This window comes from Solanum lycopersicum, chromosome 10 (genome assembly GCF_036512215.1).
Source record: "Solanum lycopersicum chromosome 10, SLM_r2.1".
Taxonomy (NCBI): Eukaryota; Viridiplantae; Streptophyta; class Magnoliopsida; order Solanales; family Solanaceae; genus Solanum; species Solanum lycopersicum.
Genome location: NC_090809.1, coordinates 52,455,483 through 52,470,922, shown reverse-complemented (window position 1 = coordinate 52,470,922; position 15,440 = coordinate 52,455,483). Strand labels below are relative to the sequence as shown.

Below are 15,440 nucleotides of genomic sequence, written 5' to 3'. Positions count from 1 at the left end.
ATACATAATGAATATTTTTGTTTTTATTAAGACTCTTGAAGGAAGAAAAAATCGAATATCCTAGCTTTTGAGTTTTTTGAATTCTACACGAATCTCACAACGGACGATCAAGTTAGGTTTCTTTGCCAATTTTCTTGGTATCTTTATTTTTGTACTGGTTATTACTTACCATTGTGGAATGGTAGATCCCAAATATCAAAGCAACTGAAAGTTGTTATTTTACACTTAGCTTGGGTAAAAATAGTTATTATTTTCCATAACTTCAATTTTTGAGTTAAATATTTGATAGAAAAGTTATGGAACACATATTCATGTGCTTTAATCATTGTTTTTCATTCATGAATTTATATATGATTGATAATTCATGATAAATTACTGATAGAATAAATACATTAAAACTTTAAAGTAGACATTATGGATTTTAAGATCTACGAGTTACTATACTTTTAATATAAAATATCAGATACATGTAAATTTCTTTTTTAAAATTTTAATATGTATATGCACATATAGATCATGCTAAATTTCTTAGTGAAACTTTTTTTTTTACTTGAATATGCAATGAATTTGTATAAATGTGAGTCAGCATCTCATTACTATAAAGTGTCAGATACATGTGAATTTTTATTTATCAATATATGAATTTCTTTATATATATAAATATATAAGCTATCATGTATCTAGAGTTAATTATCATTAGGTTTTTCAGTATCTTAAATTGAGTTAATTGATATGTGATGCATCTCTCACTTTTTAATGTGTACAAGTGTTTCATCTTCTAAATTTATTTATTCAATATATATAAGTGGATGACGATACATCGTTTGCCTTAAGAAATTGTACTTTCTTTCTGAAAGGAGTTTGACAAACTCTTTTTTTTGGTATAATGTATCATTATATAGATACAATAAGGTTGCGAAAAAACTACGAAAAATAAAATCAAGTGAATCTATAAATGTATAAGTAAGATTAATTTATCAATTAAATAAACGAATGAATCAAAACTAAATACAAAGAGTTATTCAATGTATAAACATAATTCAATGCACAACTAACTAGAACAAATTATCAAGTAAATACATAATTGAATCAACAATCAAGTTATAAATTACATTACATTGGTTAGCTATTAAAATGATTCAACAATTGACTAAAACAAATGAGAAGAAATATTATTACGTGCTTATGCATTAATTAATTTAATACTTAATTTTATTTAAATTTTGTACTAGTTTATATAAGACAAATATGTAGGACAATTGATACAATAATTTGTAGTACTAATATAATTTACTTTTTTGATAAATATTGTATTTATTCTAGATACATAAAATAAGCAATTGTAGCTTATAAGTCATAAGATGTTAGATTTAAGATTGAGACATTATTATTTAATAATTGTTATGCAATTGATACATTTAGTATAAATTTGAGTTTACGTATCATATCTAAAAAATTAGTGCATGATACATCACTATTTATGTATCTTCTTTCAACTGATAAGTAGTGTGTTATTACGGGATACATTAAACAATTAATTGTTGCTTATAAGTTGTTTGCCTTGAAATAGTTACATGTAGTATAAATTAGTATTTATTAAACATATCCATACTCGACGTAGCTATGTACCATATACAAAAAATATGAATATGAGATATATTTAGTATAAATTCGAATATAATATCATGCCTAATAAATGAACGCATGATATATACTATTTATATGTCTTCATTCGTTGTTGCTTCATTAAGATCTTGAGGGCCTTGATCTGGTTCATCATCCTAAAGAAGCAGCATGTAGTATAAGTCAGGATACATTAAATTGATAATGCATCATGTACAAAAAAAATATAATGTATCAAACATCTGATAATGTATCATAATACTAAATTATCTGATCATACTTATAAAATCTTATGTACAGTTACTTCTGGAGTAACATGAATATTTTCATAAATGTGTTGGATTTTCTAAAAAATCTCTATTTAGTGTTGATTTTTTGTAGTACCATGAATATTCTCATCTTTCGGTGAGACTACCGAAACATCCACTATTTCTGTTTCTCGATAGTAATATCAATCTGTATTTGATGTTTTAGAACAAACAAGTGTTAGCACATATGTTAACGATACATTTAATTATATTCAAGAAAAATATGTATGAAATTTATAATTTTTATAATATATAATGAACTATAAACACTATTAAATCATAATATATCAGATATATACCTCTGTAGTCATGGATTTGATCTTCAACCTCAGCAGCAAATACAATCAATGTTTTGGTCATTATGACAAAATTGAATAGTATTGGTGAAGTTGATTGTGAATCAAACTGAAAGGTACTTTCTTGAGGTTCAATATTGGATTTTGCCGAAAAATTTAATCGTGCAATACATAGATTTTCTAGCAACATCCTTCATCAAAAAATTAATAACATATTAACCTATGAAATTTAATCTAGAAAAAATACATATAAAACCTAATATCATTTGTGGTTGGTTGTCTTCATGTGTACAGATTTCATAAACGAAGAATTGAGGGAGAGAAAAAACAACAATAGAGAAGACAATTCCTACCTATTTTGAAATTGATTGACTAAAAAAAAATTCTTTTGAAAATCTAATTGATTTGACAATTGTAACGGCTTACTATGTGGAGTGAATTTAGGGAGAGAAAAAAGGAAGTAGGAAATGTGGGTTTGACTATTGAATTTTTGTATCGGAAAATTTCAATTAGTTAGAGGAATAAGGGACTTATGTAATTTTTTTAAAAAAAAAGGGAAAAACAGATAAAAAGATAAGTAAAATTGTTTATATAAGTAAATTTTTCCAAATTTATTTTGAGGCTTTTAAGCCCATTTTTTACCTTTGAGAATTTGTATACGGTGAATGTATATTGGTGCATATAGGCTATTTTCTATGTTCGTATTTTTGCATTGTTCCCGTTCACAAGTTTTCCAGCTTTAAATTGTCTCCCAACATGTATCCCTCATACTTTTGACATTTCAGATATGTATATAAGTGTATACAACTCATTTTCAGGATTTTGGAAACTTAATAAGTTAATTTCCAGCTTCGTATTAGACCTTTGGAAACCTGTATCTCAACTTCATGTTTGTTGACTCAATGAAGGGGGTTGACGGAATGTTAGGAAAAGAGTATCCAAGAACTCGGGTGAAGCCGATTTAAGCATAGAAGAGATTAAAACAAGATAACGATTAATGATAGAGCATGCTTTAAATCTATATAATGCAGCCAAGACAAATGAAAATAAAATAAGACCAAAATGCATGTGTTTTATTTACTATAGCCATGTTATGCTAAAAAAGACAAAGGAAAACATGTAACATTCAAAAAATATCCACTTAAAATGAAACCAATCGCCTCATGATAAATTAAGATAACCAACGGTAGTGATTGCTAATAGTGAAAACAAACAGTGACCAAATGGAATGTTTATGTCATTCGGATTAAGATACAACATAAAACTTAGCATAGGTAACAATATATCTATGTTTAGAATAATACTAAACATCTTAAATTGGAGTAAAGAAGTAGCTAAAAATAGCAAGATATGCCACTAATTCTTGCTAAAGTTAGGCATGGAAACAACGTGAGACTTTTTTCCTTTATCTCCCCTTTTTTAGAATATTCCACAACTCTAGGTAGAGAAGAAAAAAATTCTAGAAAACAAAAAACACCATATGATTTTAGCACAACATTGTGACATATTTCCAATAGAAAACCAAACATAGAATCATCTTGGAACCAAAAATATAATTTAGACGAATCGAAAATGCGAACACAATGTTCAAACGCTTACCAATTACAAAGGAAAATTCCAAATCTCGACATGTCAGTTCATTCGTTCAACTCGGTGAAAGAATGGAAGGATAAGATGCCAGATATTAAATAACATTAAAAATTCAACTATATTCGAGAAAACATGCTAATAAGGATGAAAGAAGAGTAACATTATGATAAAACTAGCGGACTTCCAAACTCTAACCGAATAATATGCCTACTAATGAAACAAATAGGAACACACATCAATAACATATTCCCAATGCTGAAAATATCATCTCAAAATGGAAAAGATAAGGAAAAAAAATGATTCTATCAAGAAAGACGTGTTACCATCTTTTTGGCAGCGATATGGAGGCAGCATAAAGAATATGCAACGACTTCACACCAAATGGAGCCTCACAAGATTCTGACGAACTCCGACTAATTTAAATGAGAAAATCATTAAGATCGTGAGCTCTTAATGTATGTTTTCCATAGGTATTTTTGAGATTTTATATCTGTACGTGTATTTTCTTTGATAAAAATTCATTCTATATCAAATAGTAAAATAGCTTCCCCCAAAAAAATGAGCCTAAAACAGTAAAAGATATAGGTATTTATAAGAGGGAGAATTTGAATTGAAAAAAGAGGGAAATCGAGAGGGGGAATTTCGAATTCGAATTTCAAATCCCTTCAAAATTATAAGGTGGAATACTATCAATTGTACCAAACTTGGGCAATTTTCAATGGAAACTAGAGGAGAGACGTTTGATTACCGGAGAAACGACGAAGAACACACTCTAGACAAAAAAAATTGCATTAATAAAACAATAATTAAGAGCGGAAGATTATAGAAACAATCTTTCACGATTGGAATGACCGGTGTCGTTGAGCTCTCAGAGGTCACGGACAAGCCTACATACGTCTTCGTTACTTCATCAAGGTTAACTTTAGCGGAAATTTTGAACCTTTTTTTGTTACTTAACATTCTAACTAATTATTTCTATTATAATTGTAATTTGTTCACTATCAACCATCTAACATTAAGATCATCAAATGAAAGAAAAAGTTTAATATAGCCATAACTGCATTCTTGCCAAAATGGCACCAATACAAAGTCTTAAATAATACGGGAAAGAAACGCTAGTGGAACATACCTCACCAACTCAATACTAAGACTAAGCTAGTCTATAAATGGCAAGCATTCTCGAAAGCATGAGGGCCTACCAAGTTCGGATGAATGATCGACGTCCAGATAGATTCAGCGTCAACCTGTAGCTCAATCATCCACTTGTGCCTGCACCTAAAATTGTAGAGTTGTATAGGGTTAGCACAGACTTGTACTATGTATAGGTATATGCAAGCACACACCACATACATTCATGATTAATAATAACTCTTTCTTAACAACATGATTTTGGGAAGTCAAATCAGTGTACTTGCCAAATTTGGATTAGGAAAGTTAGTGAACTTCATAAGTTTGGATTAGGAAAGTCAGTGAGCTTTCCAAATATGGATTAGGAAAGTTACTGAACTTTCCAAATAAGGATTAGGAAAGTCATTAAACTTTGTAAATTTGGATTAGGAAGGTCATGCCATGAGAGTAACATGCATTATCATACTTATCATATTGTACACAACACATAACATTTTACACATAACACATATCACATAACATATAGCACATTGCATATTTTATAACATTCATTCATATGCCATGAGATGTAGGAATCATGCACTTGACATTAAGACTATCAAAAATGAGGGATCAACATATGAGACCTCAATTAGGGCGTCTTCATTAGAAAACACATAGTCTGCTTCATTCATTCATACGTACTTCATTGCATTCATTTATAAGTTAGTGTAAACACCAGCTATACCGAGGATGTAGTGTAAGACTCTCATCGAGTTCGACGTGCAATTATCAAGAATAACCTAGTATCATTACTTGAGTATACCATACCTCTTCATCATCCTATACTAACACCTTTGGTATCATTCATTTCATTGTGTACATCACTTGAGGCTGACCTCATTCGTTAATTGGGAACATTAACTTTAACCGACATTGATCAAGTGAGCATCATGAAATCCAGTGTCTCCCCTACAATGAAAAGAGGTGGAATCACCGGCCAAGGTTACCACAAATATGCTATCGTACATGGGAATTTAACCCCGCCAGATCCCTATATTAACAGTATAGGTTTGAAGACTAGGAAATATAAGGAGACCCATACCCGGAATGCCGGACAGTCTCATCTGATGATAGTTATGTGCACCTCCGCCCTTCCCAAAAAAAGGCATCACCGCTTATAGCTAGTCTATCGGTGCCCAGTATAAAGTTCCATTACATTCAACTATTACATAATGGAAGCTTGCCTCTTCTATGAGGACATCATAACTCAGTAGATGATCACTCATCTGATCATTAGTATTAGGTGTGTTAATCTCAATACTTTCATTAGAGTGTTCGTAGAGACTGGTCTCTTCATTAACTAACACTCTCATTGGTGTGAGTAACATTTACTTAGACTTATTTGAGATTGTTCTCATTTTTACATTAGCCTCATATCATTTTTGTCACCACATTCATTAACATTAGTACAATTGCTTTTCCCAATTACTCACCCCATTTTATGTGAATGTTCATTTCATCATATGCAAGTGCACTTGGCCTTTTATTTGTTTCACACTCTTACTTAACCCTTCTAGGTTTTATAATTTCATAACATAATAATTATTTCATCGTATGCCTATTCACTTGGAAATTTAGTGTGTTTTACACTCGTACTTAACCCTTCTAGAGTTCATTTCATTACATACATCTTAGGTTCACTTATTTTTAAACGTATGCTAGACTTATGGGTCTATACATACAAGCCATAACGCTTCAGTCATAGTTCGTTAAGTGACTCATATCTTCCTAATATTATGTATTACAAGACTAATGTATCTTATATATATGCCAAGATCTCGATTTTGATCTAAGTAGATGGCATTATTCTTTAATATGTAATTCACGTATGAATTATGTATCAATACCGAAATTTGTTCAAGGGAACCAAAATTGGATCCCCTAGGACAATACATACATTTTTTCTTGACATTATTTTTAATCTTCATGAAATTGAGATCCTAGAGCGAGACCGCAGATCAACATTCTATCTTTAATTTTCTTCTTCGATTCTCCTCTTATTTGGGCGAAGGGTTGTGGGATCGAACCCCCACAACCTCCTTTTTGCCATTTAATTCTTCTTGTCCAATTCTCATGGACCATGAGGTTGTGGGATCGAACCCCAAAAATCTCTCTTTATAAATGCTTTATTTCTCTAGGGGATGTGAGGTTGTGGTTTCGAACCACCACAACCTCCTTAATTTTTTTTAGTCAAAAGTTGACTTGGCTAAGCATTGGTAGTGAGGTTCTGGTATTGAGCCCCCACACCCTCAATTTATTTTCTTATTTATTTCACCCATTATCCTTTCTATCCTTAAGGTCGTGGGTTCGATTCCCATGCCTTCCATTTCATTTATTTAAATTTTTTCTCTCTTCTTTCTCAGCCAGTACACCCCATTTCAAATATCCCTGACCCCTTATCTTTTATTGATAATTTAAGGTACCAAACGTGTGAGGTCACAGGATCGAATCCTGGCCTCATCCCTTTAAAAACAATTAATATCTAGATTTCTTCTCTATATTTTTGCCTAAACAAAACTTATATTTTTGTTTTGGAACTTAATCATTTTCTTTACTAATTTTCATCAATCTATCCACTTGAAAACTTTGGAAAATTCAGGGATCGTTTAACACTTTTTGAGGGGTATTTCATGGATTCGTTTAGCCAAAATATTGACACTCAAATCAGCCCGATTTCCATTTTAATGAACATCACAATTTACATATCTTAATGTACGTAAAATACAAACCAAAACAATATTAAACTTGAAGCCTTAACTCAGCCTAATTCACAGTACATTCACTATAACATTTTTGCACATGCATACACTTGCACAAACTTTTGGATACATGGTTGTCTATTATACGATTTCAAGTACACAACGTGGTCATATTCATCAAAAAAATATAACATACACCTAAATCTATCAACATTCATACCCAACCTACGATTAATTGGGAGAAAGTAACAGGGGCATGCAAAAGGGGAAAGAATACTAGTTTTCGAATGAATAATATGAACCTTAAGGGGTGTCTTGGGAAAGGGACCATGAAATAAGAAAACCCATACCTTATTTTTATGTTAAAACCTTGAATTTTCTGCCCCAAGCCCTCCCCAAAGCTCACGTCCAATCCAAGTTTTCAACACAAAACTTTCGACGGAAACACCCTCTCTTTTACTTAACGTGTTCACTTAGCTTGTTTTCTTATATTTTCGTGTGAGTTCAATTGTTAAGAACTCTAGTAATTTTTATTTTCTTGTAATCGTTTAGGCAGTGAGAAATCGTGAAAAGAGTGGAGAATACATGAGAGAGATGACAGTGAGAGAGAGTTAAAGGAGGTGAAGTAGTTTAGATTTAGTCAACTAGGAGACTTATTCATAAAAACACATTAACTAATTGATTAATAATAATAAATAATAACATATGATTTTTCCTTTATAAATAAGCCATTAATTTATTCATTTATTAAATTAATTCACAAATTAAAAAAAATCACATGAAATCATTGGTCCCACTTAGGTTCGAACCCTGGTGGAGAAAGACTTCACTTCAAGGGCTCAATTTCGATCTCTCCCCAAATTGCCCCTATGCTATATTAATTAATTAATTAATTACATATTTATAGTAATTACAGTACTAGCCGTAGCCATAAAAAGACCATTTTACCCCTAGACCCTTAAAACCTAAGATTTCTTATTTTTAAGTCCGATAGAGACTCCTTCGACTAAATCATTGTATTCGAGAGCCCTATATGGTTAGACCAAACCTTTACAAGCTCAACTAACTCCCCAAGTTAGTTAGCTTGGCTGTAGTAAAGTTTCCAAGGTCTGGTTCTCCATGTAAAACCTGGTCTAATTGTATGTATTCTTGGAACATTAAGCATTTCTTATCTTAATCATTTTTAGGGTTGTTACATTATCCCCACCTTAGGAACATTCGTTCCTAAATGACACTACCACTATAGCGTAATGCCAGTCAGAGCATAACATAATCAGTATGCATAGCCAAGCAATAGCAACAAAATATGGAGAGAAGGAAACTTATACTTAAGAGTAGGAAGCTAACCTAAAGAGCTGAAAAGATGAGGGTAACGGGATCTCATGTCAGCCTCAGCATTCCACGTAGCACCCTCAACAAGATGATTTCTCCACAATACCTTCACTGTGGCAATCTCTTTGTTCCTCAATCATTTGACCTGTCTGTCTAAGATCACAACAGGTACCTCCTCAGAGGACAAATCTTCATCGACCCCCAAACCATCCATGGGTAGAATAGATGCTGGATCACCTAGGCACTTCTTTAAAATGGATACATGAAAGACAGGATGGATAGAAGCAACTGCCGTAGGCAATGCCAACTCATAGTACACCTCACCAACATATTGTAGGGTCTCGTAAGGCCCAACGTACCTCGGACTCAACTTCCACATACTTCCAAACCTCCTCACCCCCTTCATAGGTGATATCTTCAGATTGACCTGGTCACCAACATCAAACTCTAAGGGCCATTTTTTGTTATATGCATATGAATTCTGCCAACTATAAGCATTAGTCAACCTGTGCCTATTCACTCTGATCTTTTCTAAGGCCTCATGAATAATCTCTGAATCCAAAAAGGTTTACTCTCAAACCTCGAACCATCCAATTGGAGATCTACACCTCCTACAATACAACGCCTCAAATGGTTCTATCCCAATGCTTGAGTTATAGCTATTATTATACGAGAATTCTATCAAAGGCAAATGGTCATCCCAACTACCTTTGAAGTCAATGACACACCCTCTCAACATGTCAACCAATGTCTGAATGTGCGCTCTGCCTGCCCATCAGTCTGAGGATTAAAGGCAGTACTAAGCTTTATCTGCGTGCCAAAGCTTTCTTGGAAATATCTCCACAAATCTAAAGTAAACTGAGCTCCTCTATCTTAAATAATAGAGAAAGGAATACCATGCTATCTCATAATCTCATCTATGTAGAGTCTCAAATAGTCCTCGGCTTTGTAAGTAGACTTCACAGGGATAAAGTTGGCAGACTTAGTCAATCTGTCCATAATAATCTATATGGAATCATGTTGTCTCCTAGTCCTCGGAATACCAACCAATATGTCCATATTAATGGCTCCTACTTCTCTGTCGGAACCTCAATAATCTGAGTTTGACTGCCAGTCTTAATATATTCTTCCTTAACTTGCTGACAATTAGGACACTTGGCCACGTATTCTGCAATGTCCTTCTTCATGCCATCCCACCAATAAATCTGTTTAAGATCATGATACATCTTGGTGGAACCTAGATGTATGGAATATCTGGAACAATAGGTCTCTACAACAATTGTAGTTCGCAAATCATCCAAATATGGTACACACAACCTGTCTTGAAATCTAAGTATGTCATCACCTCCTAAAGCGAAAGACTCATTCATCTTTATCAACAGTGAGTCCTTTAGCTCCATTAACACAGGATTAAATTGTTGACCCTGCCTGATTTCAACTACCAAGGATCATTCAGAACTAGGATGAACTGAAACACCCCCACTCGTACAGTCATTCAATCGCACACCTAGTCTAGCCAGTCTATGTACATCTTTTGCTAACTCCTTCTTTTCATCCTCAACGTGGACTATACTTCACATGCTCATCTGTCACAAAGCATCGGCTACAATAATAGCCTTACCTGGATGGTAGTGAACATTCATGTCATAATCCTTCAAAAGTTGCAACCATCTCTGCTGACGTAGATTCAACTCCCTTTGTGTGAACACATACTAGAGATTTTTGTGGTCTGTGAACACATCCACATGCAGTCCATACAAGTAGTGCCTCCAGATCTTTAGTGCACACAACACAACTACTAATTCAATGTCATGAGTGGGATAATTCTTCTCATTAATCTTGAGCTATTTGGATGCATAGGTTATCACCTTACTACCCTGCATAAGAACAAAACCTAAACCAACCCTTTATGCATCACAATAAACAGTGTTATCACAGCTGAAGTGAGTATGTCCTTGAGCTCCTAGAAACTCTTCTCACAAGTCTCTGTCTATTCAAACATGGCCTTCTTTTTAGTCAGAGCTGTAAGTGGGACAACAATGGAAGAAAAGCCCTCCACGAACCTATGGTAGTAACAAGACAATCCCAAGAAGCTACAGATTACTGTGGGAGTAAGAGGTCTTGGCCAGTTCTTAACATCCTTAGTTTTCCTAGGGTCTACCTCTACACCTTCATCAGATACAACTTGACCCAGAAAGGTCACTGATCTAAGCAAAAATACACAGTTGCTTAATTTGGCGCACAACTGATGTTGTCTAAGTACGTTCAAGGTTAGTCTGAAATGTTGTTCATGCTCTTTCTTGGTCCTAGAGTAGATAAGAATGTCATCAATGAATAATATGACAAAAGAGTCAAGGTATTCATGGAAGATCCTTTTCATGAGATCCATAAATGCAACAGGTGCATTCGTGAGACTAAATGACATAACCAAGAACTCATAATGACCATAACGTGTATGGAAGTCTTTATTTGGGTTATCTCCATCCCTAACCCTAAGCTGATCATACCTTGTAGGAAGATCAATATTAGAGAAGAAACTAGACCCTTGAAGCTGATCGAACAAGTCATCTATTCTGTGAAGTGGATGATTATTCTTGATAGTAACTTTGTTGAGCTGTCGATAATCAAGACATATATTAAGGGCTCCATCATTTTTTTTTACAAACAACACTTGTGCGCCCCAAGGGGATATGCTCGGCTGAATGAAACCCTTATCAGTGAGATCTTTTAAATGCAACTTCAACTCTTTGAATTCAGTTGGAGCCATTTTGTATGGAGGAGTCGAAATTGGTTTAGTATCAGGTTCTCAGTCGATACCAAAGTCAATCTCTCATGGAGGGGGGACTCCAAGTAAATCATCAGGAAATACATGTAGGAACTCATTAACAACACGCACTGACTCTATGGAAGGAATATCATGATCTAAATTATTAAGACTCATAATATGACATAATAAATCCTTGGCCATCATTTTATAGGCCTTAAGGTTTTAAATCAACGGATTAGGATGACTAGAGTTGTACCCCTCCCAGACTAGTTCCTCTTCATTAGGGAAACAAAATCTTACCACTCTACTACGAAAATCCAAACAAGAATAACAATTTTGAAGCCATTCCATGCAAAGGATAACATCAAAATCATGCATGGGTAACTCAACCAAGTCTGCACACATAGTCTTACCACTTACAACTATTGGGCAATACTTGTATACTCTATTAGTTCTTACATTTTCTACTAAAGGTGTATTAACCACTATAGGATCATGCAGAACTTAAGAAAATATTTCAAATGTGAGAGCAAGCAATGGAGTTACAAAGAAAAGTGTAGACCCTGGATCAAGTAAAGCATAAACAGAAAATAAGAATACTTGAAGCGTACTTGTGACCATATGAAGCGGACTTCTCCTGCTCCTCCCTTCCCTTTAGGGCATAAAACTTGTTCCTCCTAGGAGGCTCGGCTGCTACTACACCATATGGATTAGGCCTAGTCTGCCTCAAGCCATACCTCTGTTCTATGGGCCGTCTCTAACCTTATGCCCACTCTTACCATAACTTAAACAGGTATTAGTGCACTGTCTACACTATCCACTATGAGCAAGGCCACACTTAAGACAATTCTTTTTAGGACGCTACATATCACCTCCCTTGCCCTTCTTGGGCTCAGTTCTGCCTCCAATAGGTTTTTTACTTCTCTAGGAATTAGAATTCCCAGAATTCTGCCGCCCCTTTTTGAACCTAGGTTTCTCATGGATGCCAAATTTGTTTCTATGGCCTCCATGGTTGGGACTTTCTTGACCTTGAGTCTTAGTCTTCCTACCACCACGAATGCCCCTCTTTTTGCGTCTCTGCTCTACTTGCTGGACATGCATCATCAACCTTGAGAGGTCTATATTATCATGGAGCATCGATGATCGACACTCCTCCTCCAAATCTCCGTTGATTACTGTGAGGAGCCTACTCATCTCATCCCTACTGTAGATACAAGGGAAGTAGCATACCTGGATAGTTTGACAAACTTTAGGAAATACTCCCTGGTTGTCATTGATCCTTACTTAAAGTTGATAAACTCCTCAACCTTTGCATCCCTCATCTCCCTAGGAAATAATTTCTCAGGGAAGGTTGTCTTAAACAGCTCCGAAGTGACCGAAATTCCGCTCAAAGCTCGGCTATCCAGCAACATTTTGCACCAAGTCTGTACAATATCCTTGAGCTGATAGAATCTCTACTTTCTTAGTATCTGCGGTCCCCAGAGCCATCAAAATATTATGCACCTCATCCACAAATTCCTAGGGGTCCTCTGAAGTGTTAGACCTTGTGAAAATAGGAGGTTTTATCCTCGTGAAGTCTCTCATCTTGTCATCTATGCTACGCACTATTGGGTTCTCCCTTTCAATATTCGTCGGTTGACCTGGGCAGTCATGGACTGGGCCTACATAGTGATGGCCTCTGCAATCTGGTCCAGATATGCCCACACCTCCGCATCAGTCAATCCAGATAGGTAAACTCTCATAGCTAATCCTTCAGCTGGAGCTTGGGGTGGAACCTGATTGTTCCCAACATGTACTTCTCTTCTCCTTTAACCAACGTTCCTCGTATTATCATTCTATGAAAACAATAGGGATTGATGTTAGACAATCTCATAACACAAACAAATCGGACATTAGGAAATGCACGGTAAGATCAAAGGAGGGGAAATTTTCCTACGCACCATGCAGTCTCTATTTAAGGATAATGGTGCACTTCATTGCCATGACTTAGAAACTACTCAATATGGTTGATGAAGACTTATTATTCTCAGAATTTAATCTAGTACTCTGATACCAACTTTGTCACGACCATAATCTAGACACCAGACAAGATAGGCATTGTTGACCTCTCAGAGGTCGCAGACAAGCCTATATACGTCATCATTACTTCATATATGTTAATTATAGCAGAAAATATAAACTTTTTGTTACTTAACATTCTTACTAATCATTGCAAATATAATCATAATTTGTTCACCGTCAACCTTCTAACATTAAGATCATCAAATGAAAGAAATAGTTTAATATAGGAATAATTGAATACTTGCAAAAATGGAACCAATACAAGGACTAAAAATAATAAAGGAAAGAAATCATAGTGGAACATACTCCACTAAAACAATCCTAAGACTAAGCTAGAATATAAATGCCAAGCATCTTCCAAAGTATGAGGTCCTACCAAGTCCGGATCAATGCTCGACGTCCAAATTGCTTCAGCGACAACTTGTAGCTCTAGCTTTTACTTGTGCTTGCACCTAAAATCTAGAGTTCTATAGGGTAAGCACACACTTATACTAAGTATGGGTATATGCAAGCAAACACCATGGACATTCATGAGTAAAAATAGAACTTTCCTATCAACATGATTATGGGAAGTCAAATCAGTGCACTTGCCAAATTCAGATTAGGAAAGTTAGCGAACTTTCAAAATTTTGAATAGAAAAGTCACCGAGATTTTAAAATAAGGATTGGGAAAGTTAGTGAACCTTCCAAAGTTGGATTAGGAAGGTCATGCATATACCACATAACATCTTTTATAACATTCATGCATATGCCATGAGACGTTGGATTCATGCACTTGACATTAAGACTTTACAAAATGAGGGCTCAACGTATGAGACCTCAACTAGGGCGTCTTCATTAGCAAACACAGAGTCTGCTTCATTCATTCATACATAGTTTTTTTCATTCATTCATAACTATTGTAAACAACAGCTACACCTAGAATGTAGTTTAAAAATCTCATCGGGTTCGCTGTACAATGATCAAGAATAACCTTCTATTATAACTTGAGTCTACCTTACCTCTTCATTATCCTATCTTAACACCTTTGGTAACATTCATTTCATTGTACATCATTTGAAGCTAGCCTCATTCTTTTATTGGGAACTTTAAGTTTAACCAACATTGATCATGTGAGCACTATTAAATCCAGTGTCTCCCCTACACTGAGAAGAGGTGGAATCACCGGCCAAGGTGACCCAAAACATGCTAGCATACATGGGAATTTAACCCCGCCAGATCCCTATATTTACACTACAGGTTCGAAGACTAGGAGATATAAGGAGACTCATACCCGGCATGCCGGACAGCCTCATCTGATGAGAGTTACGTGAACCTTTGCCCTTCCCAAAAAAGGCATCACCTCTAATATCTAGTCTATTGGTGCCCATTATAAAGTTCTATTACATTCAACTATTACATATTGGAAGCTGGCTTGTGTATGAGGAAATCATAGCTCAATAGATGATTTCTCATCTCATCATTATTATTAAGTATGTTAACCTCAATACTTTCATTAGAGTGCTCATAGAGACTGGTCTCTTCATTAACTCACACTCTCATAGGTGTGTACATTTTAGTAACATTTACTTAGGCTCATTTGAGATTGTTCTCA

The 15,440-nt window shown here is 34.7% G+C and overlaps 1 protein-coding gene across 1 annotated transcript; it reads right to left on the bottom strand.

Annotated features, from left to right (window-relative positions):
• Positions 1-9,154: 9,154 nt before the first annotated feature.
• On the bottom strand, positions 9,155-10,418 carry LOC138338911 (uncharacterized). Its single transcript, XM_069289996.1, has 2 exons — positions 10,107-10,418; positions 9,155-9,499 (listed from the first exon to the last, which is right to left on the bottom strand). The coding sequence occupies exons 1-2, from the start codon at positions 10,416-10,418 to the stop codon at positions 9,155-9,157; spliced, it is 657 nt and encodes a 218-aa protein (XP_069146097.1).
• Positions 10,419-15,440: the final 5,022 nt, after the last annotated feature.